We start from the raw sequence: 15,158 nt of genomic DNA on the forward strand, positions 1-15,158 counted from the left end.
CTGAAGCTCCCATCTTTCAATCATGATAATCTTGTCTTGGTTGTCGGAAAATGAAGGTCAAACCACGAGTACTCAGAAGAGGCGACTAACGGGATCGGGTGTCGTCTTGGTGCACTTTATTGTCCCTTTGTGTGAACTGGAGTTTACCGCTTTGGTCCCATGTTAGTGAGCTCGCAGGAGCTCAGTCAAGTGCTGGGAATGTTTGTTCGTCTGCTTATCTACTAGAGCTTTCATTCTCCTCTTCCTGTCAGGTGCCTTATTGAAAGACGACGTCATCTGAAACATTTAGACAGTGACAACGGGACAAACTGCAAAGGTGTTAACTAGGGCAATGCCTTCGTGATGTCACAAAAGATTATGTCAATGACTTTCTAGCTCCTTAAGGCATCCTTTGGCATTTTAACCCACCTGAAGGTCCACACGTTTGTGGGGCATGGGAAAGACTAGTCTACAAAGACGGCTCTCAATGCAAGGCAACTCTTGGTAACACCTTTGTATCTGAATCAGTGCTTCGCTCTGCACTGATTGAAGTTGAGCCTGTTTTGAACAGTCGCACATTGACTCACAACAGCCATCACCTGAGGACTATACCCTGCTGACACCCCACCACTTTCAGCTTGGCGGAGTTGATACCTTTCTCCCCAAAGACATGTGCACAGATCAGAAAATATAGATAGTAGGACGCAGGAGCGACCTCGTAAGTCAACAATGGCTTAAAGAGTTCAACACAGATGGAGCCGTGACAATCCAGCAATATCGGAAGGGGATCTGGTTCTTATTGTTGTCAACAACCAGCCGCGGGCACACTGGGATTTTGGAAGGGTGTTTGATGTTATCGCTGGTGATGATGGACAAACAATGTCAAGATCCCTAAAGGTGAGTATCTGAGACCATCAACGAACTTTTGTGTGCTGGAAGAAAATGACTCTTATACACAAGTTGTGTAATTCATGCATTATTTCTCAGACAAGAAACTGGACTTGACTCTGTCAGGGGTTGGGGAATTATGCTTACCAATGACAGTTGATCATTAGCGGTATGCAGTGTGTTTTGGTGTCATGGATTGTCCCCTTGACGTACAAACTCGATTAGGCATACGTACAAAAGACGCAGTAATGAACACAGAGCACATGATGAACGCACATGGTGAGACTCCACGTTGCTGCACATGAAAAAACGCATTGTGACGTAAAACAATCAGAGGAATTTCCGACAGTAAAACAGATTGAAAAGAAACGCTTAATCTATATATTCTTTCAAAACAATACGAGTATAGCATTCCTAAAGAAATAAATCTTTATGACAAGATATAGATTTTAATAAACATAGATTTTCTGTCATGTTGGACTGATGTGTCATTTAATAATTTTATAATTGTTCTTGTTATGCATAAGGTTGACTATTTGCAGAGTTGTGTCCCTTGGGCACGCCAGAAATCTGTGATTGTGGGTTCGAATCCCGGTTCGTCCCGATTATGTTTCACCAAAGTGGTAAACGTCTGAGACCTGCATCACTTCCGTCTTTCCTCCTGTATTAAGCTGACACGATGTGATATAACTAGAGTACTGTTAAACCGAACTCACTCTCTCAAACTGTCTAAATTGATGATACGATGGATAGCAATATTATTTCGTTCATTCATCCATTTTTTCATAAACATGATATCGTTTCCATATACTTAATTTGACCAAATACAATATCATTCACTATAAAATCAGATACATTCCCCCATTTTCCCAAATCTGTGATTAGTTGGTTTGTTTCTTGTCTTACGCCGCATTCGGCAAAATTCCAGCCATATGAAGGCGGTCTGTAAATAATCAAGTCTGGACCAGACAATCCAGTGCTCGACATCATGAGCATGGATCCATGCAATTGGAATACAATGACATGCATCAACCAAGTCAGCGAGCCTGACCACCCGATTCCCTTACTCGCCTCTTATGACAAGCATAATCGCCTTTTACGGCAAGCATGTTGCTGAAGACCTATTCTACCCCGGATCTTCAAGGGTCAAAACATTGATCTCAGAAGACATTTCATATCAATTCCCCAGTAGAACTGCTGTTTGTATCATATTGTGTCGTATGTTTCCAGGGTGGCTGGAGTACTGTTAAGGGTGGATGCAACTGCTGTGGTTCTCCTACTTAAACTACGTGGATGCCGTGTGTGACGGCACGACCAACGTCATCCATGAAGGACTTCTCACACACGAACATGGAGCAAGATTACTCTGTTTACTGAAAAGCAAAAGGAACCAGAAGTCTATTTTCGTTGTGGGTATTAGTACACACGGGAGCTGTAATGAACGTCTGATGTGGAAAGACATGTTTTACCCATCATTCAACTCTCTTTTGCGTAAAGGCAAAAAGTAACATGTGGTGGTCGAAACCGCTATGTGTGTCTGTCCACGCACCGGAATACTGAAAACCCCGCGGGTGTCGAGCGAGAGGTTCAGAGGTGTTGTCAGATATAATGACTCCAACAACAGTCATCTAAGAGCGGCGTGGATACTGAAACATGATCGATGGCATCATGAGATACGATGGGGTGCATGACGGGTTTCAGATTGTGTTGAAGAACCTTAGGTATGTTGAATATGGTGATGCATTTTACGAAATGTGTGTGTGTGTGTGTGTGTGTGCGTGCGTGCGTGCCTGTGCGTGCGTGTGTGTGATATGTGCAGTTTGTGAGCCTCGATTTTGAAACTGAGTAATATCCATTAGCAGTTGTAAAGTTAAGTAAAGTTGGTAAGAAATAGTTGGTATCGGTTTACCGATTACCAGCTAGTGGTAGTTTTTATGTTTACATGATTTTAAAAATGTTTATGAATATTTCTGCGAATAATAAGTGCGTTTTGAAGTGCCACATAACTTTTCCCACTGATTGCACTAGTTCATTGAGAACCCACTTGATGCCATTACTATACGCCTCTCCTGATGCTCCAAGCATGGTAACGACCACTGCAGTGAGTTTATGTGCAGTGTGTTGAGACAATAAGCAATCCTGCAGTCCTTTGCTTGGATGAAGTCCCCTGGCCTGAAAAGCTGCTCAGGACCAGTAACTTCCCACTCGAAACCGTCAATGTGTGATTTTGCATCAAAATGTAAATATGAAATGTAGATTATGCGATGAATTTAATGAGTCTGTCCAACACGTTGTCAGTGGATGCCCAGCTTTGGCTCAAACACAGTATTTTAAGCGACATGATGGAGTTGCTCGATCATTTTATTACCGTCTTCGCCATGTTTGTGGTTTTGACACAGACGTCCCACCGGAATATGTAGAAAGCGTCATGGAAAATGATAAATACAAAAATCTTTGGAATAGGCACTTATACAGCCTCAGACCTATCCAGGCCAACAAACCTGAACTTGTCCTTTTTGGTGCTTCCAATAAAATCATTTATATCATTGAATTTTCTGTGCCTTTTGTACGACATTTCAGAGCTACTCTTTGTACGACATTTCAGTCAGAGCTACTCTTTGTACGACATTTCAGAGCTACTCTTTGTACGACATATCAGAGCTACTCTTTGTACGACGTTTCAGAGCTACGCTTTGTACGACATTTCAGAGCTACTCTTTGTACGACATTTCAGTCAGAGCTACTTCATGAAGGAGTAAGAAGTAGCTCTGAAAAGTTTTACAAAGAATAAAAAAGTGTCATGTGTTTATGTTCTCCCATATTCTTAATGCCTATCAAAGACACCAAGAGGGTAGTTGCTTTGTCTGGAGTACAAGGTGTTAAATGATGACAAAAGTCAGTACCAGGCAGCTTCGACACAAGACTGGAAGCAGTTTCTGCGTGTACTGAAAATAATTACCCTCCCCTAACGCTAGTCATATTTTTGGATGACCCTCCCTATGTCCTTGTAAATTATTTACATGATCCCCCTGAAAAGACAACATGCAAATGCACTTTATATTTTATAATAAAATGTCCATTTTTCCATGGCCCTCCCCAAATATGAGGTTTTTTTAAGTCCCTTCCCTGATTCCCTCTGACCCTGCCTATAATAAATGTCTGGTCCCTAAACACACATATCTCCTGTCTCCACCTGAACACACATCTCCACTGTGCCTTCTGAAACACACATCTCCATGCAAATAATACCATACAGCTGCTTTTTCACAGCTGAAATATATGAAAATTCCACTTACAAACAGCTGGGGATGTAAGGCAGTTCATGTATGTGAGTCGGATAACTCTGACATTGTAACGACAGTATATTCTTGGGTTGAATGTTTTATTCAAATATGATAAATACAGTCTAAAGTAGAAAGTCTCCAAGGAAGCGGGATGACTTGCAAATAGAATATCTCATTCAATCTCGCTATCTCATTGGCCTGTCAGGGCACGGGTGGCCAAGTCGTCTGAGGCACTGCTTTTCCTGAGTGTGCCAGAAACCTATGATTGTGGGTTTGAATCCTTGTTCACCTAGATTATGGTTCTTGGTTTCTCAGCATCATGCCCGTGGGCTTGACCAAGGTGGTAAATGTCTCAGACATGCATCACTTCAGGCTTTCCTCCCACAATAAGACGACACGTCGTGATATAACTGGAATATTGTTCACAAAAAACAGCCGCAAGTTCACCGACTCTTCACCTGTTACACAACCTGTCACACATTTCTCAATAAACCCGACTCTTGGACATTCACGCCACATCACATACGCACATCATGTTACTATTCTGCTTAAGGTACAAAGCAGCAAGAGGTGTTTACCGATCTACAGCTTTAACAATGTGGCCAACACATTACCCTCATGCTGCAAGATTAGATGATACAGACTGGTTCATAGCAGTAATTGCACTGCAGCACCCTTATGATAGGAAGACACACATTACTTCAGTGAATCAACATAAGCAGATAAGGTCATAGCTGTCGGATATTCATGTTGATATTGCTTAAGGTGGACAGCGACATCTCTCATGAAGTGGAAAATATAGGTTCTCACTCATTCAAACGAGTTGTCAATACTCCCCAAACAAGAATATTGGTATCACAGAAAGCAGTTCTTCGCAGTTCGGTTATCTTGTGTCAGCTTGTGACTGTAGTCCCACTACTTCAGCTGGCCCGTGTACTTGAACACATACTTCCTTCTGATCAGCTCCTTCACGGCGGCAGCGATGTTGGTGCAGTCGTCTGAAACAACAACCAGCATGCCGAAGGTGATACTCTTGATTATATAGCAAAATCACCTCAGGCTTTGTCATAACTTGCACCATGGCCTGACCAAAACACATTGACACAAATGTGAACATGAGTGAGTTGGATTTAAAGCCGCTTTTAACGGTATTCCAGTTATATCGCAGCGTGTCAGCTTAATGTGAAAGGAAAGCCCGAAGTGATGCAGGTCTCAGACGTTTACCCTTGGTGAAACCCACGAGCACGGGTATGGGGCTGATAAACCTAGAAACATAATCAGGGCGAACTGGGATTCAAACCCACAATCATTGGTTTCAAGCCTGCCCAGGGGACGCAACTCTGCACAGCGAATTGACAACTGGGCCACCCGTACCCCAAATGTGAACATGAAAATATTATATTAAAAGAAAATCCTTTCATGTTCTGATAGCAAATTGTAAACAAGCATGAAATACTTATATCTCCTGCCAATATGACATGTTAGGAGGTGTGGAGCACTACCGCAGTTTTCAGTCTAAGTCAAAGTCGTTGCCATGGAAACTCGAAAAACATTTTTTTCAAAAATTCAAAACTATCAAAAGGCCCAAGCTCACAACAAGATGTATTTTGTGCCAAGTTTGGGTAAGATATTTCTCATATTTTTTTAGATCTGCTCCGGAAACGAAACATGACGGACGGACAGCACCGATTCCTACATTCCCCTTCCACTTCGTGGCAGAGGCTAATAATAATGTCTCCAGCGATGCTTGATACAGGAAGAGAAGTAACTCTGTTACAGTCATTAAAAGCAACACTCGGCAAGCAACAAGGTTTATTTTTAGATGTCCCATGACTATTTCCCTTTTGCAATAATTTTTGTGTTATATTTTGACCACCTACTTTTGAAAAATAATCTATGAGCCTAGTATTTATTTCAATAGAGAGCCACGGGTGGCCCAGTCGTGTAAGGCGCCGCAATTCGCTGTGCAGAGTTGCGTCCCTTGGGCACGCCAGAAACCTATGATTGTATGTGTCTAGGTTTGTCAGCACCATACCCGTGCTCATGGGTTTCACCGAAGTGGTAAACGTCTGAGACCTGCATCACTTCAGGCTTTCCTCCCACATTAAGCTGACACGCCGCGATATAACTGGAATACTGTTAAAAGCGGCGTTAAACCCAACTCACACACACACATATTCCAAAAGACAATGTTACTGTTTTTCCCAACTGACCTATTCCACTGTGATGTCTGCCCTGGTGCTGCAGCTGTAACAGGGACAGCATTCCAATCATCCCCCTGGGGAACACCGACGTGGACTCCGCACAACTCTGTAAAAATACAACTCAAACATCCAACAACAATAAAGCTGTCCTGCCTACCCAAGATGCAACAGCAAATTAGATCTTTTACTCTAACATGATACCCATGATCGTGAAGCTAGGACACTGTCACAGGAGGTTGCGTCAGGTGATCTTTCTAATTGACCAATCAGCATAAACTATTCTGTATAAGCGTGAACAATGCATTCTAACATCCATATTTCATTTCTGTATCTCGAAAAATTAATGTAATGGGGAAGTACCAAATGCAAGAAAATATTGCTGCGCTAATGGATTGTTTGCATATTTTATACATCCTGTCACTTCTGAACGCATGGCAAGTACACCCACAAGAATGCACAACTGAGGGTCTTCCGGTGTCTTAGTTCTGCAGCAGTATTCTTTGCTAAGACCAAAATGTATGAATCAAGGCTGTAAATAAATGAACCCAAATTGTTGTAGAAAGCTGACCTCTTTTGATTGGGCAATCAGAGTTTGACTGTAGTGAGACTGTAGCAGGATTGCACACCATGTCAGCAGTATCAGCTGTTGGGGCTACATATACATTAAACTATGGTTATAGGTGAGGTGAAATTGGGTTTAACGTCGCGTCCAAGATTATTGCACTTGTATAGCGACGTGCATGCACGTGTGTGTGTAGCTGCTTGTACTAGTCCACACTGATGCCGATTTATAGTGCTAGCCCACTGAGATACCATGCCGCAGTTTAACAGGACTACTCCACTCAGACACAGTATACTGACTCCTAGCCGACCAGTCCTTGTTTTAGCCCCTTAATGCCGAGCGCCAGACAGGGTAACAACAAGTACCATCTTTTAACGTCTTTTGGTATGACGCGGCTGGGGATCGAACCCTGGACCTTCCGCTCTCCGGGCGGACGCTCTACAACTAGACCACAGAGGCGGTCACTATGGCTATAACCAAACTAAACGGGACCACTTATTTTAGTTGGTTATAACCGTAGTTTGTTATAAGCATATATACAGCATATATACAGCAAATGGCCGGGGAAAATAAGTGCGTTGGTAATAAGCTTAGTCTACTGTAGCCCCGAGTCACTCGGCCAAGTGTTGAACAATATACACTGATCTGGAGCTGACAACCTGGGTGTACCATTCCTTGTAGATCAACACTGACCAACAGGGACAACAGGTAAATCAGGATCAGAGTTTTAGAAACCTCAGATGTTTGATAATTTTTTATTTATTTTGAAATAGAAACTGCTTCCAGTCTTGTGTCGAAGCTGCCTGGTACTGACTTTTGTCATCATTTAACACCTTGTACTCCAGACAAAGCAACTACCCTCTTGGTGTCTTTGATAGGCATTAAGAATATGGGAGAACATAAACACATGACACTTTTTTATTCTTTGTAAAACTTTTCAGAGCTACTTCTTACTCCTTCATGAAGTAGCTCTGACTGAAATGTCGTACAAAGAGTAGCTCTGAAATGTCGTACAAAGCGTAGCTCTGAAACGTCGTACAAAGAGTAGCTCTGATATGTCGTACAAAGAGTAGCTCTGAAATGTCGTACAAAGAGTAGCTCTGACTGAAATGTCGTACAAAGAGTAGCTCTGAAATGTCGTACAAAGCGTAGCTCTGAAACGTCATACAAAGAATAAAAGAAGTTGCTATTAATAAAAAAAGCGTAATGTATCTACCTTCTTGATGTTGATCCACTGGCTGAAGTACGGTTTCGGTTCAATGTTGAAATGGCGGCACTGTCCTGGCAGCCTTGAATGACAACAACAACAATAACAATTATTTCATCCTGTTAGGGACGCTGACGCCACGACTGTGAATACTATAACCACCAGATAATAGACATGATCAAATTGAAGTCTAGGATTAAATTTCGTGACACAATTATGACTGCACTGTAAGATCTTACATGGTGCGGAGATCCCAGTCCCCACAGGTTACAAAGGCCGATGTCGTCTTCCCGTCGAGCAGCCCTTCCTTTGTCATCCATTCGTCAAACATCTGCAACAGCAAGTTGTGAGTGGCTTAATTCTATTGTCAGTTACTCCGCAGACATTCAAGATATAGTGAGGGTATTAATTGTATATTCAGTTTCAGTGTCTAGAGGACAACAAGAAAGAGTTTAACAACAAAGCCATAATACTGAGAATGTATGAGCAGGGTCTTACCTCAAGCACAGCTTCAAGATGGGGCTGTCCATCAACCATGTCCTGGATTATGCCTGTGAGCTGCAACAACAATAACAGTGACCGCATCAATAATGGCTGTATTGGGAGTGGGTCGATGAGTTTTTCCATCACTTTTAGCAATATTCCAGCAATATCAATGTGGAGGACACCAGAAATGGGCTTCACAAATTGTACCCATGTGGGGAATCGAACCTGGGCCTTCAAAGTGAAAAGCGAATGCTTTAACCACTAGGCTACCCCACCGTCCCTCATGTTACAGAATTTGGGTATATTTGTGTTGTTTCTAACGGGTGAGTGAGAGAGTCAGTTAATGCTGTTTGAACCTTATTTCAGTCCTATCACACCATGCACACTGCCATCTTAATGTCAGTGTAGCCGGGTGTGGTGTGATGTGTCCAGCCACTGGGCTGCTAGTCAAAACATGAGGCAGTTCTTGGATGATGATGATATTTATTCCTTTGGAGTAGATGGTGGGAGGGAAGCTGTAAAGAAGAATCCTCCCTCCATAAAGAGTTCATGCAGAATTGTTATAATTTAATTTAAGCCAAAAAGGAAACAGATTAATTTATAAGAATATGTTGGGTAGCACATGGTTGAAGCACATGGTTGGAGACCATGTGCTCAATTAATGTAACACAAAATGTGTTAGCTGGCAAATATTTAGATATAACAAATTAAATAATAATGCAATTAAATATATTTTACTTTAATGAAAAGCTGTGATACCCCTTCTATGAATATATTTGTTTCCAACATGTCCAAAGCAGGATGGAAAGAGATAAGAATATTGAAATGTTTCTCACCTGTAAAGAAGAATCCTCCCTCCATAAAGAGTTCATGCAGAATGCATGAGGAGGGCAGGTGAGAAAGGAAGTTTAAAGAAGTGGACCAAAGGGCCAATCAGAAGAAAGGTAGCATCTGACAGGTATTAAAAGGAAGTCAAGATGCTTCAGTCACATGAAGTGGTGGACATATCTAAAAATAGATAGGGGGAAGTCCAGGTGAAGCTGGAGAAATTACAGTGGCTGCAGAAGGGTATCAGGTTGGTGTTAGTTGGCTGACATTCAACTGCAGACAAGGACAACATATAATGAACATATAATGAACACAGAATGAAGTGATGGTGATAATAGATGAACATGTATGTATATATGTATAGAATGAATCTAAGGGGGGTTATAAGTGGGTGGTACTTATGTGGCTATAACTCATTCAGAGTTAGCACCACCACCCGGCTACATCAGGAAAGCCTGAAGTGACCTGGGGCATTGTTCCACAAAGTGATCGTAGCATAACGACAGTTGTAAGTCTACATATGGCAGTTACGATCACCTTTGCGCTAAGATCACTTTGTGGAACTGGGCCCAGTCCAAAGATGTTTATGACTTCGTTGACATAAACTAACAATCAAAAGCATGAGCATCGATCTACGCAATTGGGATACGATGACATACATCAACAAAGTCAGCGAGCCTGACCACCTGATCCCGTCAGTCGCCTCTTACACAAGCATAGTCGCCATTTACAGCAAGCATGAGCTGCTGAAGACCTATTCTAACCCGGATCTTCACAGGTACTTTTTTAGAAATAAAAACACAAATTCATGGAAGGTGAGTTAGGTAAAAAATGTAAAATTGTCACAACTTGCAACCCTTAAGCTGTGGTGCATGTATAAAAAGGCTTTATGTGGCATAATTTCACTGCTTGTGAAGCATGATACCTGTGGACATAAGGGTTTAAAACTGTTGCCATGGCAACATAAAGTCAGCATTAAAACACCAGTGAACACGGCAAGGCAAACTGCGGAACAACCAGAGAGCAACTGGTATGGTGCTCTTTGTTGTATATATAATCAGCCCCTCAAAACGAGGACCGCATGCCTGATGAACATATACTACTCTAAAGAAGTAAAGGATCACACGATTATTTCATATGATCATAGTTAATGCGTCGTGCCATCACAGATTAACAATAGTAATACGAAAGAGTCTAACCAAAATAAATCTCACTTGTGCTGCTTATTTCGAAGGTTGTGGGCAGATTAGGGCTGGGATGGGTAACTCGGGTACTCGGGTTGGGTGGGTACTGAGTAGGACCCGGGTACCCACAGGACTACCCGGACCCTGGTTAGTCACATGATATACTGTTTAATCTAGAACTCCATGGTTACACTAAAAGTCACTAATGTTCGCATTTTTTTCTGACTATGTATGCATTCCTTTTGACCATTATATGCTTGAATAAAGATAAAGCTTCAGTTAACTTCAGTGTATGCTTGACCAGATCATTTTATATGTATTTTTAAATACTTTTTGCAAGGTCTACGGTCAAACTTTTCCCAATCTGACATTTTGTACCTATCTCTTGAGACCAGCAGCGGATACCCGGGTAGGGTCGGGAAATAGGGGGTGAGTCGGGAAATAGGGGGTAGGGTCAGGTAATAGGGGGTAGGGTCGGGAAATAGGGGGTAGGGTCAGGTAATAGGGAGTAGGGTCGGGTAATAGGGGGTAGGGTCGGGAAATAGGGGGTAGGGTCCGGAAATAGGGGCTAGGGTCAGATAATAGGGGGTAGGGTCGGGAAATAGGGGGTAGCCCTACCGGAAATAGGGGCTAGGGTCAGATAATAGGGGGTAGGGTCGGGAAATAGGGGGTAGGGTCAGGTAATAGGGGGTAGGGTCAGGTAATAGGGGGTAGGGTCAGGTAATAGGGGGTAGGGTCAGGTAATAGGGGGTAGGGTCGGGAAATAGGGGGTAGGGTCGGATAATAGGGGGTAGGGTCGGGTAATAGGGGGTAGGGTCAGGTAATAGGGGGTAGGGTCAGGTAATAGGGGGTAGGGTCGGGAAATAGGGGGTAGGGTCAGGTAATAGGGGGTAGGGTCAGGTAATAGGGGGTAGGGTCGGGTAATAGGGGGTAGGGTCAGGTAATAGGGGGTAGGGTCGGGTAATAGGGGGTAGGGTCGGGTAATAGGGGGTAGGGTCGGGTAATAGGGGGTAGGGTCGAGTAATAGGGGGTAGGGTCGGGTAATAGGGGGTAGGGTCGGGAAATAGGGGGATGGGTCCCTAGGGCATATCCGATCCGACTCGTCCGATCCCTAGGGCATATGTTCGTTGCCTCCTCACCTCTGTGCAGAAGTCTGTGAGTTGAGGATGAACACGCGGCTTCACATACTGGTGGAACTGTGACTCGATATCTCCTGTCTGGGCGTTCACCTTGAGGCACGGGAACTCAATGATTTCCTGACAAACAACAGTCTCATACTTTACAAACAAGAAAAGTTTTGCATGGAAACCAAAACAGGAATGAACACCTTCACCTGCTGTCAGTGTGCCCCAAAAAGGAACTGAACATGTACACAAACTAATGACTGTAACAATACACTATCATGCAACAGGATGCAATACCATATATTGATAGTGAGGATGTGATTTAAGCATGTTGAGAGAGTGAGTGAGTTGGGTTTAACGCCGCTTTTAACAGTATTCCAGTTATATAGCAGCGTGTCAGCTTAATGTGGGAGGAAATCCTGAAGGGATGCAGGTCTCAGATGTTTACCACTTCGGTGAAACCCACGAACACGGGTATGGTGCTGACAAACCTAGAAACAAAATCGGGGCGAACTGGAATTGGAACCCATAATCATAGGTTTCTGACGCACCCAAGGGATGTTACCCTGCACAGCGAATCGCGGCGCCTTAGATGACTGGGCCACCCATGCCCCTGGACGTGATAAGATACACGATACGATACATAATATGAAAACAACACTTGCCTTGCAAGGAGACATATTCTGTAATCAGCCAGACTGAATAAAAAGCCCAATCAAAACATATTTACTACATGTAGCAGATCTTAGTAATATATTCTTCTAAGGAAAGTTAATCGAGTGGTCCTTAACTTGTTTTAATTGGTATATTTAAGAAGTGGATCCCAAGGACATACTGGCAGAAATTTCAAAAAAAATTTTCACACAATATAACATATCACCCTTAGACACAAAACACACAATCTTATTGTATCTACCGTATTTGACGTAATAAGCGCCCAGGGCGCTCTCAAAATTAGAAATAGGGGGGTTCTTATTAAAATATTATTTTGATGAAAAAAACAAGTTGAAAGATAAATTTTGTGGTTTATGCTGACAGCCTGAAATGTTTATATACGAAAGATATATTTTTCCAGAATTTAATTGCCCATATTTATGGGTGCATATAACACACAAGTGCGTATTATATGGAATAAATAAGTCTTGTGTGCATTGATCAATCGGAAGGGGTGGGATTGTTCACTAGCCAATATATTAGCAAATACTGCTGTGGGCGCTTACTACAGAGGGGCACTTATTACGTTGAATACGGTATATATGATCACATGATGTGACACTTGGTACATTAGTACCAGGATGCACTGAACATTTCGGTGATTTGTTCCACGCCTCCAGAAATCATATGTCCTGTTAATGTGATTTTTATTAACAGATATGACATTTTAACACAAGCGCTAGTTTTAACAGCTTCCATATCTGTGTAATTAAGTCACAGTATGAAGGAATGGGACTACCATTTCACTGAGGGGAGATTTGAGATTGGCGTACGAAAAAAGACATTAGCCAGCTTATGTCTTGTTTTTCTTGATTTTTTCAAAATGACTGGAGGGACTGGAGAGGGTGGATTTTGGTGTTTTTAATTTTTTTAGTAACTTTCATGTCTATGACAGTAAATTTGATTATACTGCACTATTATTTTGACAGCGGACCCTACAACGTGAAGACTGAAGACTGGCCATTGTCACCATAGCTATAGAAGGCTGGTAATGAAGTTCAACCCTTATTCTGCATGCTAGTTCAAAACCTAGTAACTTATCAGGGATTATCTAGACCCACTCAGAGTCCGATATTCAGCCCTCAGTCTGCAGCAAATGACAGTAAAAATTCCCAATTTGAATTAACTATTCCCCAATTTCTCAGGATTTTTAAAACTAAGAATATCAAAACAAATCAAATTTTGAACAATATCATGATTTTATTACTAATTTGGCTGCCGAAGGAACTTGGAGTGGAATTCTAGATATATCCCTGCTTCTAGCAACTGACCCAAGTCAAATCTAAAAAAGCTGTCCATATGGGATGAGATGGATTGATGCCTACGACAGGACCAGAACCACTCGGTAACACAATTCGAGTGTACAGTCCAATATATTTACAAATTAAAACAAAGCACAAGAGAGATCAGAGATACGAATGAAACATGTCAGAGAAGTACTCAAGTGTTGTATTTTGTTTGAAATTTTAAAAATATATACACACAGAGAATATACAGATAAAAATAATAAGAAGTAATCACTTCTTTGCAATTAAGAGAACTGCAGATTTACCTGAGGTTGAAGTCGCTCTCCCCTGTCAAGAAAAAAAAAGAAGAAAATAACTCAGAAGGTAATTCAGAAACAAAAGCCTACAGATGAAATTCAGGGACGTTTAATGTACTCATATTTCATATAGGTTATACCAGTAGACATCACAAATTAATATCTATTTTCCACTAACGGCCCCCACTAACAAATGCTTCTCATAAAAACAAAATAGAAAGAGTACAAGATATGATAGATGTCCTTCGTAACTCCAGATATGAGTTATAAACACCGTTATGAAGTTATAAGTGTTCATAGGACAGCCGTGTTATAAACTTGTAATATTATGTATTCTTGTGAGGCTATTTTGGCTTTGCCAAGCAATGGAAAAAAAACCTTAGTAGATATACTGACATGAATTTGTCTTGTATGAAAACAAATAGTGTTAGTGGTTGGTACATTGAGGGGTGATGAATAAGCCCTACCTCGCGATACATGTTGCCTCAAAATCTAAAACTAAGAGAAAATCAAACTGCTGTCCAGATGTTTGCGGAAAGGAAGCCATCTTCCTGTAGACAGAACGAAACCCAGTTCTAAGTGTGACACTTTGCAGAATATTCAGGGTATATGATGAAACGAAAATAGATGTACGCATGTTGTGAAATCCCGGTAAGCTCCATAACAGCACTTTTCGTCTGTCACTAACAGTAAAATGGATAAAGCGCTGTTTGGAGCTTTTAGACGATGATACTATTCTCTTGACACATAATAACAATCCAAAAAAGGAGATGCGGTTCTCTGGTGATAATCTAGAATTCATAATCTGCAAATATATATTCCCTGAATACATTTACAAATAGACAGTTATTTTACCGTGAACACGTTATTACAATGTGTGTGTTTTTCGCTCTTAACAAGTTAAAAGGTAAAAAGAAATCCCGAATCCCATGACATCGATGAATGTTTACTATGGTGTAAAATCAACTCGGTACGTTGTTGAGTCGACTCGAGTTCGTGTGAGCACGGGTGACCCGCTGGTCTAGTTAAAGACGTCATGTATATTTTTTGTGCACAGTTGCGCCCCTTGGTTGTGCCGGGATCCGCGGGTCGTGTGTTCCAATATCAGACTATCCCTGATTCCGTGCTATGAGGTAACTGAAATACGGTTCAAAG

General features: G+C 41.8%; 1 protein-coding gene across 2 annotated transcripts; it reads right to left on the bottom strand.

The window, feature by feature from the left end:
- Positions 1 to 4,235: 4,235 nt before the first annotated feature.
- LOC124142221 (ERI1 exoribonuclease 3-like) lies at positions 4,236 to 14,692 on the bottom strand. 2 transcript variants are annotated; one of them, XM_046510561.2, is made up of 9 exons: positions 14,471 to 14,692; positions 14,013 to 14,034; positions 12,412 to 12,444; positions 11,762 to 11,878; positions 8,623 to 8,682; positions 8,364 to 8,455; positions 8,134 to 8,206; positions 6,365 to 6,461; positions 4,236 to 5,149 (listed from the first exon to the last, which is right to left on the bottom strand). In XM_046510561.2, exons 3-9 carry the CDS (start codon positions 12,424 to 12,426, stop codon positions 5,067 to 5,069), a joined length of 537 nt encoding a protein of 178 aa, XP_046366517.1. In that variant the 5' UTR covers positions 12,427 to 12,444; positions 14,013 to 14,034; positions 14,471 to 14,692; the 3' UTR covers positions 4,236 to 5,066. The 2 variants fall into 2 exon arrangements, with proteins under 2 accessions (XP_046366517.1, XP_046366516.2); XM_046510560.2 differs by lacking the exon at positions 12,412 to 12,444 and having other exon boundaries at positions 14,471 to 14,691.
- Positions 14,693 to 15,158: the final 466 nt, after the last annotated feature.

The sequence above is a fragment of the Haliotis rufescens genome, unplaced genomic scaffold (genome assembly GCF_023055435.1).
Source record: "Haliotis rufescens isolate VD_foot unplaced genomic scaffold, xgHalRufe1.0.p SCAF_2, whole genome shotgun sequence".
Classification (NCBI taxonomy): domain Eukaryota; kingdom Metazoa; phylum Mollusca; class Gastropoda; order Lepetellida; family Haliotidae; genus Haliotis; species Haliotis rufescens.